Here is an 18,627-nt window from a genome sequence, read left to right on the forward strand (position 1 = left end):
TCCAGAAAGGAGAAATTTATTGCTACTTGAGCAAATAACATGACAGGGGGCTGTCAGTGGTTCTACATACTTGCTCACTTTCTCACTGGCCATTACAGCAAAGGTTATCTTGTTGGTTAGCAATATTATTACTAAAGCTGCTCTTTAAGATCAGGTTCTTTAAAGCAGTCAAGAGTGAACAAGAAACTTTCTAGCTTGTGCATTACCTTTGCACTGCCCTTTTTTGTTGAAACAGAACTTTTACTGCCAAAAAGTCACTGAACCAAACATGCCATAAAGAGTGCAAACCATGGGATGGCTAAAGATTTTTTTTTTTAATTTATTATTACTTATTTTTCCAGAATGTAGAGAGAGGGGGCCATTGAGTGTTCTGTAGCGTTCCTGTTCTCAGTGCCTGCTGAAGAGAACTCCTTTTACCTGCTCTTTCTGTTTTTTCCTTTTACCGACCAGCTAACACATGAGCCACGCTGTCTCCAAGAAGTCTGCAACTATGTACCATAATAATTTTGCACTAAGCCCTCTTCCCCCACCTGCTGATAGTCATAATTTCCTTACCACTAAATAAATTTCTTATTAAGCGTGCTTACATGTATGTATCTGTCTCAAAAGGTGTGTGTCTAAATCTGTAACATAAACGTTTGAATTGTCTGGAAAGTTTACTGATTATTTAACATACTTTCACGAAGTAACAAACTGGGCCAATGAAGGACTGAAAGCCTGGCATTGCTACTGTACTGAATATGAGCACGCTCAGAGGGAGCTGCACAGAAACTCTACTAGAAAACGGTGTCCCAGGAAGATTCAGGTAGCTGTGCATTACAAGCAGGTAATCTTCTAATTTCCTAGTGGAATCATCCAGGATTTAAAGCTGTTGCATTTCAGGTTGTATCTTCCAAGTCAGCTGTCATCAGATCTCTCGCTCCTAGGGATTCTCCAGCATGCTTTACAGCACTGCATCCCTCCACCCAAAGCACCCAGACTTCGATTGATGAGCTTATTGCTAGCAGTGAGGACAGATTTATGCCACTGAATGAACAGCCGCTGCCCTCCTTATGAGTCGCTCTGTCATTGGTGAATTTGGTCTCATCACATCACGCTCTCTCAGGAGGCACCTGAAAAAGGAGAAGAAGTAGCAGGAAAACGGGAAGAAAGTCACTGAGCACATCGCTTTTCCCATAAGACTCTCAGCAACAGCCCTACAAGAGCAGGAAGACAACACCTAAAGACCTGCTCTTGATTTCCTTCACTGAAAACATCTGGCCTTGGCAGTCAGATCAGGCAGAAGAGTTCTTTCCAGCACTGACACAGACTGAAAACCAGCACGCAGAGGGCACACAACAGTCGTTCTGATATTCTATCTACTACTCGTGTTTCAAAAAGACTTCAAGAGGCAAACAGGCAAGGCTTCACGTTGTCCTGAGGAGACAGGCGTTCCTTTAAGTGCACAGCAGGCTCAGTTAACAAATTTAAACAGAACTCTCAGCAGGACAATGAGGAACACCTATGATTTCTACTAAACAAAACTCTTGTGATTTGCACAAAAGCAAGCAGGCATATCAGAATCTGTTCATCCTATTTGCCAGGAAAACAGCTGCTAGCATGAGGATAACCTTGATTTCCAGCAGGTCACCAAACCTTAGGAGTCCATTAAGTACACAACCAAGCGGCAAGATGCCACAGGGTAAGACAGAACATCTGAAAGTCAACTGCCCTTCAACAAACACAAACGAATCATCCATACTGTAAGACTGCCCTTCTGGAACAGACAGCTACTGCGCTTCTCATCTTAGTTAAGTGTTACTACATTCAGCGCGAATGCTTGCGTGTAATTTCAGCACGGACGCAGTTGTTTGGAGCTACTCTGCTACATCCTGACTTTAAAACAGTCCTGTCACCACAGAAAGAAAAAATTACCAGGAAAAATACTCACTTAGCGAGGTTTTGTTTGGCTTGGGATTTGCAATTTAAAGCAGCATGAATCAACAGCTGGCTGAAAACATCCCTCTGAAAAAAGAAGTGAGTCAAGAGCTAAGTTAGTAAGTAACCGAGAAAGTACTGCTGCTTACAAAACAGCCCCCAAGTGAAGTTTTCCTCTTGGCACCTTGAATAGCTGACACTGCTGGTAAGTGCTGGCAAACAGGACTCAGTCACAAGCACAGCTCGCTTGTTCCCTTTTCCAGGAATCAAGGGCTCTTAATAATGAAAGCACCTAAGGGAGGCTACTGAAAGTGGACCGAGTCACATCTCGGGTCGCATCTTCTGTTGATGTCCTTTACCTGAGCATTACTGCCTCCTAGCTGGATCAGTTGGTAACGGATCGGGTACAGCAGATCGACAGCTTTGTCACAGTTCCCATTCTCAAACTCCACCAAAGCCTGCAGTAATGGCAACCCCACACTGGAAGCCAGAGAAAGCTCGTGGTCTTCGCCAGGTTCTCTGTACAACGAGAAAGTGATTAACTCTCATAAATCAAATCAGAAATACGCATATTTAATGCCAGCCTGGAACTGCCTGCAGACAGAATTACTTCTGAGTCAACCAAGCGTGATATTTCAGGTACCATACTTACACGGTTACTTTTGCTGAGGTTATTTTACTTGCACCTTTCTATTATGGTGTAGTGCTTGTGGTGGCAATGGTGATGAGAGACCATCACTAGAAGATCTTATATGTTGTTACCAACCTTGTGACTCTAGGATTCCATCATTACTCATCAGTCATCAGAGAACTCTGCACTGATTTTAAATCTGATCAAGGTGTGAGTGAAAAACACAACGCTGTTAAGTTGAAAAGCTTCAATGCACGATTCATGCAAGTAAATGAACTCGAAAGCAAAATTCTCAAGAACTATTCCAGCACTGCTTAGAAACCAATTTCCCAGAGAGGGACTATGACAGTCTCACTACCAGCTAACTGTTACTTTCTTTTAAAACAGAGCAGAAAGAACCAGCACAGACAGCTGGCACACTGCACAGTGTCCGTATTGTTCTACAGGTGAAATCCTTTATCGCTGCACATTACGTAACTTAGTACGAACACACAGCAAGAAAATACAAGGCAAACGTTCCGTAGTGGCTGTGACAAACACAAGAGATTCTTGCTTACCACGAACAGAAGCTCCTCTCGACATCAACTCACAAAAAGAATTACAGAGATGACCTAAATGGACACTGCTCTATTTAAACCAGGCCTCACCCAGGGAGGCAGCAAAGCAGAGAGGAGCGTGTGGGAACACTTCTGCATCACTTCCGCATCCCTCAGATGCTCAGAGGCCAAAATATTTATTCAACACAGTACTTTAGTTCACGTAACCTACTTGGCAAGTTCTTGAAGAGTTGTTAAAAGCTCATTCGTAGTTTTGTGGTCTTTGGCTCCAAGGGAGGACATCAACACGTGTGCATCATTGAAAAGAAGAACGTGGTCTTTGCTGTGCTGCTTTGCACGCTTCAGGACATTGTCCCACCTGTCTCCAAGCTTCACACCTATCAGTAAAAGATATTATTTAAATAACAACACCAAGGGCAAGAGCATTGCTTAGTAGTATGTATCAGCATCATGTGCCATGGATAGCACTGCTACTGAACTCAAAAACACAGTCTCTGACGTGGCAAAATTATACTGCAATGTTTAGTTACTGCCTGCCTTATCCGGGCAAAGGGTTCACTGACTGTCAGTAATTTATCACCAATACTCTAGATTGCATTATGGGAGGATCTCTCTTCTTTAAGAGATTGCTACCATCTGCCTGGAGATGATGTTCATTCCAATTCACCCACAGCAATCAAATAACGCAGAGTCATAAGATGAATTTCATAAATAAACCCAATACACCATTGGTCTTTCAGTAGCATACAAGTAAAGTTACTCCTCTTTGCCTTGTTCAGGAATACAAATTTTAGCTTTGAAAATGTAACAAGAAATGCCAATGAGTTACAGAAGTACACAAAAGCCAGAGGCTAATCAATATCAAAATATGAAGTATTTAATTTGAAATTTGCTTAGAGAAAGCTCTATAGCTTTTTTAGAGGCTAACATACTTGATTTTTCATCCTCACATCTCCAGGGACAATGTAAGCTGAACTTTGAAATAAATAAATACGTGACCCATGTTAGCTTAAGCTGAATGAGATACTAACTCTATTCCACCCAAACCAATTCAGCTTATTATTATAAATATCACACTGGGGCTTTTCTCAGGAGCAGAATGGCAAGATTTCTTCTGCAACACTGACCAAGCTTGCTCTCTAAGTGTCTTCAAACACTTTTCTGACATGCCAGGGTGTGTGTTGGAGGGGGAGACAAAAAGAAAACCGTTCCCCTTACTGTTTAAAAAGAATTACAGTTGGATATCATACCTTCCAGGTGAAGCCTGTACAGCATCGAAGAGCTATCTACTAAATCCAGCATGCTTCTACCCGACAGGAGCCTGGGAGCTATCTGTAATCACAAGTGCTCATAAGCTGTATTACCAGGAACTTACTCAGATAATTAAACTTACATGCACTGCACAAAATCATGGTAGGTTTCAATTTCTTGCAGAAGGAAGAAAACACATATCACAATCTGCAGCATGCCCTTCAATAAATATAAAAGGCTCCTACTCACATGGTTGTCATAAATTGTCAAAGCGGCCTCATGTTCCCCCTGTAAAAGCAAACAAGGACCATGTGATTAATATTCTGGAAGACTAAGCAAGAGTGATGGGTAGCAACCAAAGATATAAATACAATTAAGAAATGCCATAACATTACATCATTGTCTCCTGACTTCAGAAACAAAAAGAAAAAAAGAACAAAAAGAAAGAAAGACCAAGATAAAGCAGGATGTACTAGCTAAAATAGCCAGTATATTTAATTTGCTTTCAATAATGAGAACAAATACTGGTGCGTGTTCCACACAAAGGAGAAAGATGAGGTTTCATCTCTTTCTCATCTTTCTTTCAGGATTCTTTGCAAAAAAATACTGTTTCATAAAACATGCACTTTCTTAAGCAAGCTGTAAAAAAGATCTGTATGGACAGAAGGTGGCAAAACAAACAAGGTACTAGACTACTGTTGAGAGCTATGCTTTCTATGTCATTACTATGAAGCATAAACAACTGATTGAGATTGTGAGATAAAGCAGGATGTACTAGCTAAAATAGCCAGTATATTTAATTTGCTTTCAATAATGAGAACAAATACTGGTGCGTGTTCCACACAAGGGAGAAAGATGAGGTTTCATCTCTTTCTCATCTTCCTTTCAGAATCCTCAACTACTGTTGAGAGCTATGCTTTCTATGTCATTACTACGAAGCATAAACAACTGACACTGTGTTCTGACCAAAGGACGGCACCTCTGCAATGACATTGGGCTCAATTCATTAAGGAGACAAATGTGACCAGTGCTAAGCATTATGAACTCCAAGGAAATTCTGCACTGCAACCTGATATGCTGGGCAAGTTGCAATCGTTACTAAAGAGTTTCACTAGATCCTAAATCACTTGAATTACAGAGATTGAACTACAGAGATTAGTGTCTTGTTTCAGTCAGTCAATTTTGAGGTCAGCAGCTTTGCACTGAATTTGAAGAGAACTTTCTGTAATTTTGTTTTCTAAAAATAGGTGATCCAAGTTCTTATATCCATCAAATAATCGTGCCAGGTGTAATCAGTGAGATTATTTCACAGCAATCCTTCAACATTCCAGCAAAGATGATGGATCTTTGTTCGGTGTAATTAAAAGTTGCCAAAATAATGGTACTACAGGACTATCCAGTAAAAACATCACTGTGCTATTTTATAACAGCATCCCTTGAAATAACCTACAAATCCCTATACATGCTAGGACTGCCTTTTAACTAGCATTGGATGAATCCTCTGTCTGGACCGTAAATCATCAGTACGAAAATATCTCATACCTTTTCCATAAAGTATAAAGCCCAGTGCCAGTAATTGTGGCAAGCAAGCATATCACTGCCCTGCAAAAAAGAAAAAGGAGAGAAATGTTATGGTTTACACAATAACTTCTCATCTCAACATACCTAGGCGGATTTCGGTTTTCCTCTTCAACTGCCGAGTGCTCCAAAAGACAGGACAGACAAGAACTTCACATCTGCTGGCCTACATGAAATCTCTCACTCTTACACTCGCTCCTTTCCAATTCAGGCAGACACTACAAAAACCAAAGTTTCCCCAAGTCTTTTTGCAGAGAAGAACTGCGCTTGGATGCCTCAGGAGAATTCACCCTTTTGCAGCACTCCTTCGGAAAAAAATCCACAAACTGTCTATCACAAGAGTAAGATTTGTCTCATCTAACATGTAAGGGTCTTGACTGAAGCAATGTGGCTGGACAGTGTGCAGGAAAGGCCCACCTTATGAGGGCCATTCCTCCTACTCACCTAGATTTCCATCTCAGACTGAGTGATCACTTCTCAAACTTATGTCTTACTACTGACCACAAAATAGATACCAGATACGTGGGCAGTTCCTCAGATGAGATGAATATTCCCTGACCATTACCAACCTCGCACCATACTTCCCAGCTGACGCCAGGAGCTCAAATGCTCTTTCCTAGCCCGTATTTCGAGGCAATGTAATTGCTGTTAACTGTTGTGAGCAAGCTGGAAATAGACAAACAGGAATATAATTCCATTATCCTTAAGGGAAAAACCAAAATACCAGAAAGTTTTTCTGTTCTCATTCTCCCTCAACACAGTAGTTAAATTTAATCTACTCACAAGTAAAAAAAGCATCTTCATTATCATGCTGGCAAGTGCTTCAATTGCAGGAAGCATAAAGATACCCAGTGAATGTCAGAACTTTTTCGAGCTGCAGTAAGTCCTGTAGGAATCTTTCCTTGTTTAATATTACACCACAAAATCAACAGCAGCAGCTCAAAAGTTAAGTGTTAGGCCTAAATCTGATCATACCACGTTTACTATCGTATGAACATACCAAACAACATATGAATAATAGTATGGGATATTCACTGAATAAAACAAAACCCCTCTTCTGCTGCTGACCTGGAGTTCTGAATGAGATTAAATTGCTAAATGAGAAATGGGCAACAAGTAGAGCCCAAATACTCTGGCAGTACAGATAGGTAATCCCAATCATTAGAAAATTGATCACTCCAAAAACAAGCAACTATAGTTAAGGCTTTAGAGAGCTCTGCTTTCTTCCACATGGTTACATCTTAACTGGCTTCAGGATGGCTAAAATGAAAAATATTGCATAAGTGAATATATACGTTTCAGTATGACAACGTCAGCTATTATAAGCCTTATTATGACAACGTCAGTTGTTATAAGTCTTAACTATACTGGACCAGGCAAGAGGATATATCAGACAATTCTACTTCTGCTTTATTCCACATTTTGTTTGATTCATATAAAGGCTATAAATGATAGAGACATGGAACTATTTTAAGAAACAGAGTCCAAAACAGAGCCATTTCAAAAATGGTTGTTGGTGGTTTTGAAGGTGCCACCCAAACTGTCATTAAAAGTACTGTGTCAAAGGATGAGATGCCTTCTAAAGACATGACAGATATGAACCTCAAGAGATGGTTGTTTGCACATCTAAGCTTGATATCTGAACAGATTAAAAACACCTGAAAAGTAAACCATCCATCTAGTCTCATTATCCGGCCTTATTCTTAGGGTGAGGAGAAATGATGACCTCAGTTGACTGAAATAATTTCCTGGGACTTCTCTCAACAGCAAACCACACAAGCTCCTGCTCTGAACATTACTATATTACCTGCTTCACGGGTAATGGTCAGGAAAAAACAGGCTGTACATCACAAACAAAAATTAAGGTTTAGTTGCAGCAAAGGACCACATAACAGACTAATTAAGCTGTCCAATACAATGTTTTTCTATATAACAAACTAGTCAGACACACAAAGCAACTTCAGAAGACTAGTAAAGAGACAGAAGCATCATTTCTCTTTTATTTTCTTACAGTTGACATATGAAGCCTTTCAGATCCAGAAGCAAAGAAAACTGACCAAACTACAAAAACAAACAAAGAAACAAACAAACAAAAACACCAAAAAAAAAAACCAAACCCAAAACCAACCACAAGAACAAACTAATTACACGAGCTTTCTGAACTGTGTGTTTTTGATGTGTTATTTCACAGCTCATCTTTGGTCATTTTTGGTACTGACGTCTGATTCACAGTCTAAGCAAAAGGCATATGAAAATATAATTGCCCACTTTGCTGCTATGAACATGTGCATATCAATGAACCATAATAATCACAGCAAAGTTTTATCTGATGCCACATCTGCCAGCAGTGACCATGGCTTTATGTCACAAAAACATCATGGTGTGTGCATGTACAACTTACACTCTTGTTGAAAAGCAGCGTGTTGTTTTACTTAAACAATACTCCCAGCTAACATAAGGCATTGAGAGAGGACACACTGCATGAACGCTTCCCAACTCGTGTGCAATTTGGCATCCGAGTAATCTCAGTAAAGATGGCTTGAAGTGGTCCACAGCACGTGCCTTTCAGAATGGACATTTTTCTGCCTCTTGCTTCAAAATCAGCATGGATAACAGCACCTCAAGTGAAGCCTTCTACTCATTTCTGAAACTTGCATTGCTTGTAACACATACACAGGCAGAAAGGAATGAGATGAAGAACTGCAGGACTTGGCTGGAGCAGGCAAAGACGACCTACAAAGATATTTTTCAGAGATGCTGTGACAAAGCTTACCTTCCAGTTGTCTTCTGTTTCCTTCATGAACGCCAACCCTTTCTCCACCTCTGCTTTCATTTCATTTACGTGAGCTACAGTATGAACAGACCACGCATCTGTCCGCTCTATATCCAAAGCCTATGAGTGAAAAAAGGAAAACGTGATGATTCTCTCAAACTGGCAAATAACCATTTATTACTGGTGACAGGGAAACAAGAGATTAATTCTACTGGCTGGATGTTAGGTACAACCCTGGCCTGCTCCAACCAGCTACACCTGAAAGACTGATTTGGACAGAAAGGAAGAAAAAGTTTTCTGGTTAATTTCCTGAATTCTACTGCACAGAGGTGAACATGTGCAAAACAGCTTCAGAATGCAGGATTCAATGAAGCTTATCCAACAACATTTCATTCCACAGACATACGTCAGAACTGGCCATGAGAGAGTTGCATGCACAGGCATAATACAGTCTACAACAGTTCCTTGCAAGCAAGTGCTTTTTTCTTCAAGACCACAGCCAGAACTGAATACGGAGTAAATAACTCCTTCTTGCTCCAATTGCCACAGTATCTTAGCCATTTTGTAAGGTTAGTGAGTAGCAGTTTCATCTGCCCCTGATGCAACAGAACCTTGCCAAGACACCCATTAGAGATCAACTCCATCCAAGACCACAAGGCAACAGCAATAATCCTGAAGACTGCAGAAGATCAAACACAACTACTGTCGTTATAAAAAGGGCATATGCAGACTAATTTTGATCCCCAGGAACACTGTACACTCAGCTGCTCACTAATCCGTGACTATGTGTCTGGAAAAAAGAAAAAAAAGGGAACCCAAGAGAGGGAACCCAAACAGAATGAACTGTCAAGAGCAGATTACAATAAATCAATTTAACATTCTTTACTAGAAATTAACAGCCAGCTACACTTAGGGGGATGCAGCAAAAGGCATAGACGAAGGAATCCTACTAAGGGATAGTTATTAACAGTTTCCTATGAAACTGAGCATTTCCAGTAGCTCTTTCCTACTTCTACTAAAAATTGCAATAACGAAGAGTCAGTTTACAGCATTTGTGCAAAACATCACTCAGAGATAGGGAGCACATGACTAACAACTCTGAAAACATTTCACCATCAAGAACGGGCAGTTTACCTCACGGGCAAGCTTCTCTGCACGATCAAAAAAGTTTGATTCCATGAGTCCAAAAGCATAGTAGCCCTTCACGTAGCTAAGCAAAACAGAAAAGAACACTTCACTCATTCAGAACTAGATTTAAGCAAGGAATGAAATACATACTAGAAACAGCATTTAACTAAAACCAGTCCTTGCAATGTATTTCCTGACCAATAGGAAGAGCTCACAGCCTACCTATTATAAATGTGTGTACTTAACAAAAGACCAACCCTCCCTCATGCCCAACAGATATTCTAAAAACTAATTGCATGGCCCGAAGCATAACATGGAACTGGGAACACAATTTTCCCAATGCTGAACTGTAGATAATGGAGACAATATTTAGACTCAGTGTCTCCATTCCTGTAGTTAGTCTCAACCACTGTCGTGCCATTTTTCAAATTCAACTTTGAATTTTACCAACAAGGGAAACAGAAATCATCCACAAGTGACTTCAGATTTACATTTCAAATGTGGTGAGTGGGAGTGTGTCAACACACACTCTGGTTTGTGAAAGTGACTACTCCAGCTCCTTCAACCCACTAGGCTGTAAGCGAAAGACATCCACTGTCAGGCTGCTGCTGGTGGCGGTGGCAAACCACATTGCTGTTATAGGACTCACAGGATTCAAGCTTGCAGAGTACAGAACAATGAGCTACTCCTCGTAGGAAAGGGGAGGCTCAAAAAAGCCATCACAGCAATCAGTGACAAGAAGCATACCACCAATAATTTAAGAGCTGCTGACATTTACCCTTTTGGATACGCTGGAATTAAGAGTTGCACAGAGCAATTGTAAAAATGAAAAATCAGGTGCTCAGAAGTAAGAAAGTGCTGCCACCAAAGTTACCTGAATATCTCAAAAGTAACACATATGACTGCAGCCATCTACACTTTCTTCACTGTCCACTGTACGCAAGTACCTTAATGCAATGTGGCAAAGGTTGCATCATTAAGCAATAAAGGCCCAAAGAAACTGGGCTGTTACAGGCTCCTGGGATTAATGCTCCTTAATTGTACCCAATTAAGTGGATAAGAGTTTGCACTTTGGTAGAACTGTGCCAAAAAAATTTTACTAAAGCTCGGTCCAAACTGCTAAGTCCAACCTTCCCAACAAACGACATTAGCATAAATAGTACATAAAAACAACAAAGGATTTCACATTTTCGTCAGCTGACACTGAGGGAAAAATGACACTGCCTTCTGAGCCGTGAGACTGCGCGATGCCATAGCTTCATTACTAGCTTAATATTCAGCTCACACTGTCTTCACTGTTTGTGGAAGAGAATAGCATTCTGTCCTGCATATTGAGGTACACAGGAAAAAAAAGGAAAAAAGGAAAGGGGCACACAAGAGCCTGAGGGCATTTTGCCCCCGCCTGCAGTGAGTGCACCATTCCATCTTAGGCGTTACATGACACGAGCCTTATCTGACAGCAAAAGTCACTGAGTGAGCCACTGCTCACTCCTGAAAACTGAACAGAACAACCTCACTAACAGTGTCAGCAGGGATGCGGGGGAGATGATCGAGCTGGCGTCACCCATAATTCACTCAACTTCATCTAGAAGCTGTTAATCTTGTCTGCACTCCTGTTTCTAACAAATCCTATTATTTAGATGTGTTGAACCGAAAACAAAAGAGTAGGCATACATCAGATACGGAGCAATTTTGAAAGTGAAGCATGACCTACCTGCTCAGAGGAACGTCGGGTGTCCAGAAAGGAAAAACACGAGCAACAGAATCTCGCATTTGTATTTGATATCCTAAGTAGAAATAAGTGTCATGGGAAAATTTGAGGGCTAGCAAGTCAGTCGGATGGTTCTGTAGAATCTGTTCCCATACATCACAAGCTTTTGGAAGCTGTCTATAAACAAGAATTTTAAACGTTGAAAGAGGACATGCATACCTGCCCCTGCTGTCAGTTCTAAACTCCTCCTATTCTGAAAAAGAGAAGATTCAACAACAAATGCCTTTTTCTTCTTGAACAAATTTTAGTTACGTTTGTGTTTTCCTTTGAGAAACAATGACAGTGTTTAAGCAGGGCACTTACTGGGAAATCACATGAGAAGTACTCTTACAAAAGCTGCAAAAGGCAAGGCAAAAGAGACAAGCTCGAACCATGAAGATTTTCCCGAGATTGAACGTGAACTTGGGACAGAGAGATCTGCTGCTACCTGCTTGGGAGCTGGAAGGCTCTGCAGATGGATCTGGAGAGGCTGGATCAAAGGGCTAAGTCCAACTGCATGACATTCAACAGGGCTAAGCCCCCAGTCCTACACTGGAGTCACAACAACCCCATACAGTGGTACAGACCTGGGCACGAGTGGCTGCAAAGTTGCTCAGCAGAAAAAGAGCTGGCGGTGGCTGCTGGCTGACAACCAGCTGAATGTGAGCCAGCAGTGTGTGCCCAGGCAGCCAGCAAGGCCAATGGCATCCAGGCCTGCATCAGAAATAGTGTGGTCAATGAGAGGAGGAAAAGGATTGGGCCCATACTCAGCAATCGGGAGGCTGCACCTTGACTACTGAGTTCGCTTTTGGGCCTCTCACTACAAAAATGATACCGAGTTGCTGGAACACGGTCACAGAAGAGCAACGAAGTCAAAGGACTGCAAAACAAGACATTTCTGGAGCAAGAGAGGGAACAGGCTGTTCTGTTGGGAAGAGGCTAAGGGGTCTTGTCACGGAGTTGACCAGATCAATCTATGTCCGTGACAGGGGTGACAGGCCTCTGCCCTCCCCCACCACCCCAGTCCCACAAAAATGGGAAGGAAGGAAGGGAGGAAAAGAGCAGCGGCTGTGCTTGTTGTGTAATCAGCGCAATCCACTTACTCCAAGTGGCATCAGTAGCATGATGGGTGGAGGGAACCTTTCCTTTAAACATTCAGTTCAGCACTGGCAGTCAAGGTGCCAGAATGAGCTGTGTTTCAGTACCGACTACTTCAGAAGCAGCCCGAACCCCCTCAATAAGCAGCTAAGATCTCCTTCTCATTTGGAGTGTAGCCCTCTTACGACCCCCTGTAGGCTCAACTCCAGAATCCCAGGGGTCGGCCTCGGGTCTCTCCTGAGGCTCTTTGCCACAAACTCCAAGTGGGACCGTTCTCTCCAGCAGCAGTATAGAGGATATTCTTTATACCTTGTCCCATCCGTACTGGCCTGGCCCAGTTGTCAGCAACTGCGAAATTGCGAGACCCCCCCGCGGGGTCTGATGTGCTAAGCTCCCTCCCTGCTCTAATGATTGATGTGTGATGTAGGCCCCTAGGGGCGTAGACGAAGTAATTAAGCTATATAAGGTAGTTAATACGGGTAATAAACGCCATTTTACTGCTCATCATATTGGTGTCACCTCAGTAATTGGCCAAGCTGCGGTCTCCTGGGGAAGCGGAACGGGCGCGGACTGTAACATGTGGTGACCCCGACGTGATCCCTGGGAGTGAGTCAGCTGTCTGCCGGAAGCAGGAGCCCACTGCAGTGGCGGTAAATTCAAATCTGCGGAATAGTGGAAGCCCGGGGACGGGGAGGAGGTGGCCATTACTCCTCGTCAGGCGGGAGGCTCGGGAAAAGGAGCCAAGATCCCCCTAGGACGCTAGGGGAAAGACGCCAGAAGAGGCCAGGTGTACGCTCGGCCGGAGGCGTTATGGAAGCCGTTATAAAGGTGATTTTACATGCATGCAAAATTTATTGCGGGAAAAATGTTCCTTCTAAGAAGGAGATTTCGGCAACGCTTTCGTTGCTGGAGAAGGAGGGGCTATTATCATCCCCTTCTGACTTATATGATTCTGATAAATGGGATTCGTTTACTGCCGCTCTCTCACAGAGGGCAATGCTTACTCAGAAAGCAGCAGAGTTTAAGGTGTGGGGATTGATTTTAATAGCTCTTAAGAAAGCGAAGGAGGAGAAGATCGCAGGTGACCGTGCTAAGGAGCTGCTGGGGTTAGGGCCAGGGGGGGGTCTTGTCTCCCCTACAGATTCGCCGGAGGGCAAGATGGCGCTGACTCCTTCGGCCCCACCAGAAACAACAACCCTGGAGATAAAGAAGAACGAAGTGAAGCAGGAGCGGTCATACCATAAAAAGGAGGACCCACCTCCGTACCCGGCTCGCAGCATATATCCTTCACTTAAGCCCTGTAAAGATAACGGGGAAGGGGGGCCGGTGGAGGAAAGCAGTACAACTTCTAGCACAGTTGATAAGAGGGTCCTTGAGAAAGGAGAGATGTCTGGGGGAGCTGTGATACCACCTGTGGAATGCGACAGTGGGGGCGGGACTCACCTACTGTCCGATTCTGCCTGCTGCTGCAGCCACTCCCCACGGGGCGTGGATTGTCCCGCACAGCGTTGCTGTGGGGGGGGCGTTCCGACGGAGATGGCCTCAGGGTCTGCCCAGGAGGGGCGTGGTCCCGTATCGACAGCTTCATGGGGCCCGCCTACCCTCGCTGACTGGGCTCGAGTGAGGGAGGACATACGGGCTGCAGATCCAGCAGGTGTCGCTCTCACTTTGCCAGTGGTGATGAGACCAGAGGGTCCAGCTTGGATTCCTCTGGATTCCAAAGCGGTTACTCGTCTTGCGGATTTAGTTAAGAGCAAAGGCCTGCGTTCCCCTGTCACTATGGCAGCAGTGGAAGCTCTTATGGCTTCTAGTCTTTTGCCATATGATGTGGTGAACCTTATGCATGTTATTCTTGAGCCCGTACAATACACCCTGTGGCATGATGAATGGGATAGATTACTTGAAGCTGTGGTGGCTGCTGCCACCCGTGACCCCCACCATCCAGCCAACGGCCAGCGCAGAGGCGATAGAACTAATCTTGCACGTCTCCAGGGCCGGGCAGATGGAATGGTGGGATCCCCGGAGGGCCAAGCAGCTATGCTCAGAGCAGGAGAGCTGGCAGCCGTTACAGTTGCAGCTCTTCAAGCCCTGTGAGAATTAGCTAAGGTTGCGGAACCTGTGCTTCCGTGGGCAGACATAAAGCAGGGCCCCTCTGAGTCATTTTCTGATTTTGCGTCCAGCGCTAATTGGAATGAATCTCGCCTTAGTAAGGAAGCTTCTACAACATGATGATCTGCATCGACTATTAAATCGCATCAAAGATAACGGACAAAAGACCTTGATCACCATCCATCATGACGTGAAAGAGATACATCGTGTCTTGGAGAGAGTAATGAAGGCTGGAGAACATCACTGGTGGGAGGTTCTTTTTGGTTGGTCTCCCACAGCAACGGGAATGTTTAACTTTATACTGCATCCAGTAGTTGTTATATTAGGTTTAATATTATTGTGCTTAGTTCTTATAGTTATATTATATGTAAAGACATGGCGCTTGTTAAAGCAAGTGTCCCAGCTTGATTTAGTGTTAAATAGGGATACACTGCATCGTTTCTTGTAAGACTTATCTTAAGGCTAATAGACGGTTGTAACGTTAAGGTAGAATTTATATAAGATTTTAAGATATAAGATTTTAAGATTTTAGGATTATTAAGTTAAATAGGTTGTTATTAAATTGACAGATTATAGGCTATTAGGATAGGATGTTTTGCGAATCGGGTTGTAACGGGGCAAGGCTTAACCGAGAGGACAATGGCATGTATAGGCGCAAAGCGGGGATTTCGGGGTGTACGCGGTTAGGGTCCTCTCGAGTTGTAGTATGCTTTTTGAGCATGGAGAGGGGGAGATGTTGTCAGCAACTGCGAAATTGCGAGACCCCCCCGCGGGGTCTGATGTGCTAAGCTCCCTCCCTGCTCTAATGATTGATGTGTGATGTAGGCCCCTAGGGGCGTAGACGAAGTAATTAAGCTATATAAGGTAGTTAATACGGGTAATAAACGCCATTTTACTGCTCATCATATTGGTGTCACCTCAGTAATTGGCCAAGCTGCGGTCTCCTGGGGAAGCGGAACGGGCGCGGACTGTAACAGGCCACGGCACGGGCTATCTCCTGTTTAATCTATTCAAAAGCCTGCTGCTGCTCAGGGCCCCATGTAAACTCATTTCTCATTCGCGTCACATAATAAAGGGGGCTTACAATGAGGCTGTAGTTTGGAACATGCATTCTCCAAAAGCCCACTGCACCCAGAAAAGATTGTGTCTCTCTTTTGCTAGTGGGTGGAGACATAGCAGTGATTTTGTCGATCACATCTGTCAGGATGTGACGACGGCCATCTTGCCACTTTATACCTAGGAACTGAATCTCCTGGGCAGGTCCTTTCACTTTGCTTCGCTTAATAGCAAAACCAGCACTCAGAAGAATTTGGATTATTCGCTCTCCTTTCGTGAAGACTTCTTCTGCTGTATCGCCCCACACAATGATGTCATCAAGGTACTGCAGGTGCTCAGGAGCACTGCCCTGTTCCAATACAGTTTGGATCAACCCATGGCAAATGGTCGGGCTGTGTTTCCACCCCTGGGGCAAACGGTTCCAGGTATACTGAACGCCCCTCCATGTGAAAGCAAACTGTGGCTTACATTCTTTAGCCAAAGGAATGGAAAAGAAGGCATTAGCAATGTCAATGGTGGCATACCATTTGGCTGCTTTTGACTCCAGTTCATAGTGGAGTTCTAACATGTCCGGCACAGCAGCACTCAGTGGGGTGTGACTTCATTCAGGCCACGGTAGTCCACCGTCAGCCTCCATTCTCCACTTGCTTTACGCACTGGCCATATGGGGCTGTTAAAAGGCGAGTGAGTTTTGCTGATCACTCCCTGGCTCTCTAGTTGACGAATTAACTTATGAATGGGGAGCAAGGAATCCCTGTTGATGCGGTACTGCCGCCTGTGCACCGTTTTTGTAGCAATCGGTACCTGTTCCTCTTTTACTCGCAGCAGCCCCACAACAGACGGATCTTCTGACAGGCCAGGCAAAACAGACAGCTGCTTAATGTTGTCTGTGTCCACAGCAGCTATTCCAAAGGCCCATTGATACCCCTTAGGATCCTTGAAATGCCCCCTTCTGAGATAATCAATACCTAGTGTACCCCATGAGCCCCCCGGGCCCCTGGGCCCGTCACAATAGGATGTTTTTGCCAGTCCTTACCAGTGAGGCTTATCTCGGCCTCCAACACAGTCAATTCTTGAGAGCCCCCGGTCACTCCAGAAATATGGATTGATTCTGTTCCTTCATGACTCGAGGGTATCAGAGTGCACTGTGCACCAGTGTCCACCAGTGCCTTATATTTCAGTGGTTCCGATGTACCAGGCCATCGAATCCACACAGTCCAATATACTCTATTATCCCTTTCCCCCCCCGACTGAGGGCAGGGCCCCTCTATTCATTACCTGTGGTAACTGGAGCAACTGCACTGGTGGTTGATCTGCTTTGTAATTCTTTCACCCGGGCTCGTAGTACAGGAGTAGGTTGACCGTGCCACTTCCCCATGTCTTCTCCATGGTCACGTAGGTAATACCATAAGGCAATTCGCGGTATTACCCCTTGAGCCGGAGAGCGTTTGCTTCTGACAGCTGAGATCTTTGATGGTGCACGTGAGAAGGAAGGTTCTTCGTCTTTAGTTAGGTGGGCTCGCAAAAATTTCATCATCTCCTTCAGCTCCTTTGCTAGACTCATTTGATTATCCTGATCTTCATCAAGCGTCTCTGATACTGCTACAGGTTTGTCACGGTTAATCAGTTGAGACACTTGCTCCGTCATCATTCTTGATATAGCAGCAACGGCAGCATGAATTGGGGACAGCAATTGTTCGTAGTTTTGGAGCGTAACAATTAATTCATAAACTAAGGGCGTTCTCTGTTGTTCGTTGAATCTGTCACACGCTGACATTAGTGTGGCGGCATATTTGTCCGGCGCTGTTGTCATGAGTTTCTGCCATATCTCAGGCGTTGTCCTCACTTTTTCAGGGTCACGGTTTTGGTGTGGGTGGTTAGGAACAAAGTCAGGGTCATACAACATTTCCACCATGCCTATTTCCCTCAAATACTGGATACCCTTTTCAACTGTATCCCATTTTTTCATCGCAATCTTCAAGCCATTTTTGAAGGGATGCTTTTCCTTCACGGCTATTAACACTCGTTCCCAGAGGGAGGCAGCCTCATCTGAACATCGACTAATTCCTCTATCAATAGCTGGATCTCTAGCAATGGCACCTAGTTGGCGAGCTTCATTACCATCCAGAGACAAGCTATGGGCCCCATTGTCCCAACAGCGAACCAACCAGGAAACAAGAGTTTCATTCAGGCGCCGTGTAAACTCCTTTCTTGAACCTTGGATTTCAGTCATCTTTAGAGGCTGGCAAGTAGTAATAGAGATTTCCTCTTCATCACTCTCTTCTGCACGTCTCTTAGTTTTCCCTTTTGCCTTTCGCGATGGTGGTGGTTCTGAGGAGGGCCCCTCACCTGGATCTTCCTCCACCTCCTCCTCCTCTTCTTCTCTTTTTCGTTCAAGACGCGAAGACACTCGTTTCCATTTCTTGCCCTCCACAGGAGCAACTGGTATTGTTACTGGTGTCTCCTGTGATTGATTAGATTTGACTTGGGGATTTTCCCCTTTGGCTTGAACCTCAGCTCGGAAACTCTCTCTCTCCAGAATGGTATTATATAGGGCACGGTAAGCACAAGCCAAACCCCAAATAAGTTGTACCTCCTTAGATTTATGTAAGCCACATAGTCCCTGACTCAAATACTGGCTTAGTTTCTCAGGATCCCACAGGTGTTCAAGAGTAAAATCCCATGACACTGCAGGTCCCCATGCTTCTAAAACCTTTCCTAAACCTCTCCATATTCCCTGCCAATCATCATTCTCTGGTTTCGGAAGAGACTCCTTTCC

General features: G+C 44.0%; 2 protein-coding genes across 2 annotated transcripts in view; both read right to left on the minus strand.

Annotated features, from left to right (window-relative positions):
* LOC128084432 (tetratricopeptide repeat protein 38-like) overlaps positions 1-18,627 on the minus strand; it is a 23,860-nt gene continuing 5,233 nt past the window's right edge. Inside the window, 10 exon segments of the mRNA XM_052690461.1 lie at positions 1-1,112; positions 1,931-2,004; positions 2,277-2,436; positions 3,317-3,482; positions 4,356-4,437; positions 4,606-4,644; positions 5,899-5,958; positions 8,708-8,827; positions 9,842-9,917; positions 11,550-11,723. Coding sequence (XP_052546421.1) covers positions 1,019-1,112; positions 1,931-2,004; positions 2,277-2,436; positions 3,317-3,482; positions 4,356-4,437; positions 4,606-4,644; positions 5,899-5,958; positions 8,708-8,827; positions 9,842-9,917; positions 11,550-11,723 — 1,045 coding nt within the window. The 3' untranslated portion in view covers positions 1-1,018.
* Positions 15,766-17,266, minus strand: LOC128084439 (uncharacterized). Its single transcript, XM_052690483.1, has 2 exons — positions 17,127-17,266; positions 15,766-16,319 (listed from the first exon to the last, which is right to left on the minus strand). The coding sequence occupies exons 1-2, from the start codon at positions 17,224-17,226 to the stop codon at positions 15,799-15,801; spliced, it is 621 nt and encodes a 206-aa protein (XP_052546443.1). The 5' UTR covers positions 17,227-17,266; the 3' UTR covers positions 15,766-15,798.

The sequence above is a fragment of the Tympanuchus pallidicinctus genome, unplaced genomic scaffold (genome assembly GCF_026119805.1).
Source record: "Tympanuchus pallidicinctus isolate F22 unplaced genomic scaffold, pur_lepc_1.0 scaffold27, whole genome shotgun sequence".
Lineage (NCBI taxonomy): Eukaryota > Metazoa > Chordata > Aves > Galliformes > Phasianidae > Tympanuchus > Tympanuchus pallidicinctus.

Excerpts from the sequence above, each read along its gene's own strand:
- LOC128084439 (XM_052690483.1), bottom strand. The coding sequence starts at position 17,226 with ATGGGGAAGTGGCACGGTCAACCTACTCCTGTACTACGAGCCCGGGTG. Across the intron at positions 16,320-17,126 it reads AGTTGCTCCAGTTACCACAG|AATGTAAGCCACAGTTTGCT; the intron begins GTAATGAATAGA and ends CTTTGGCTAAAG.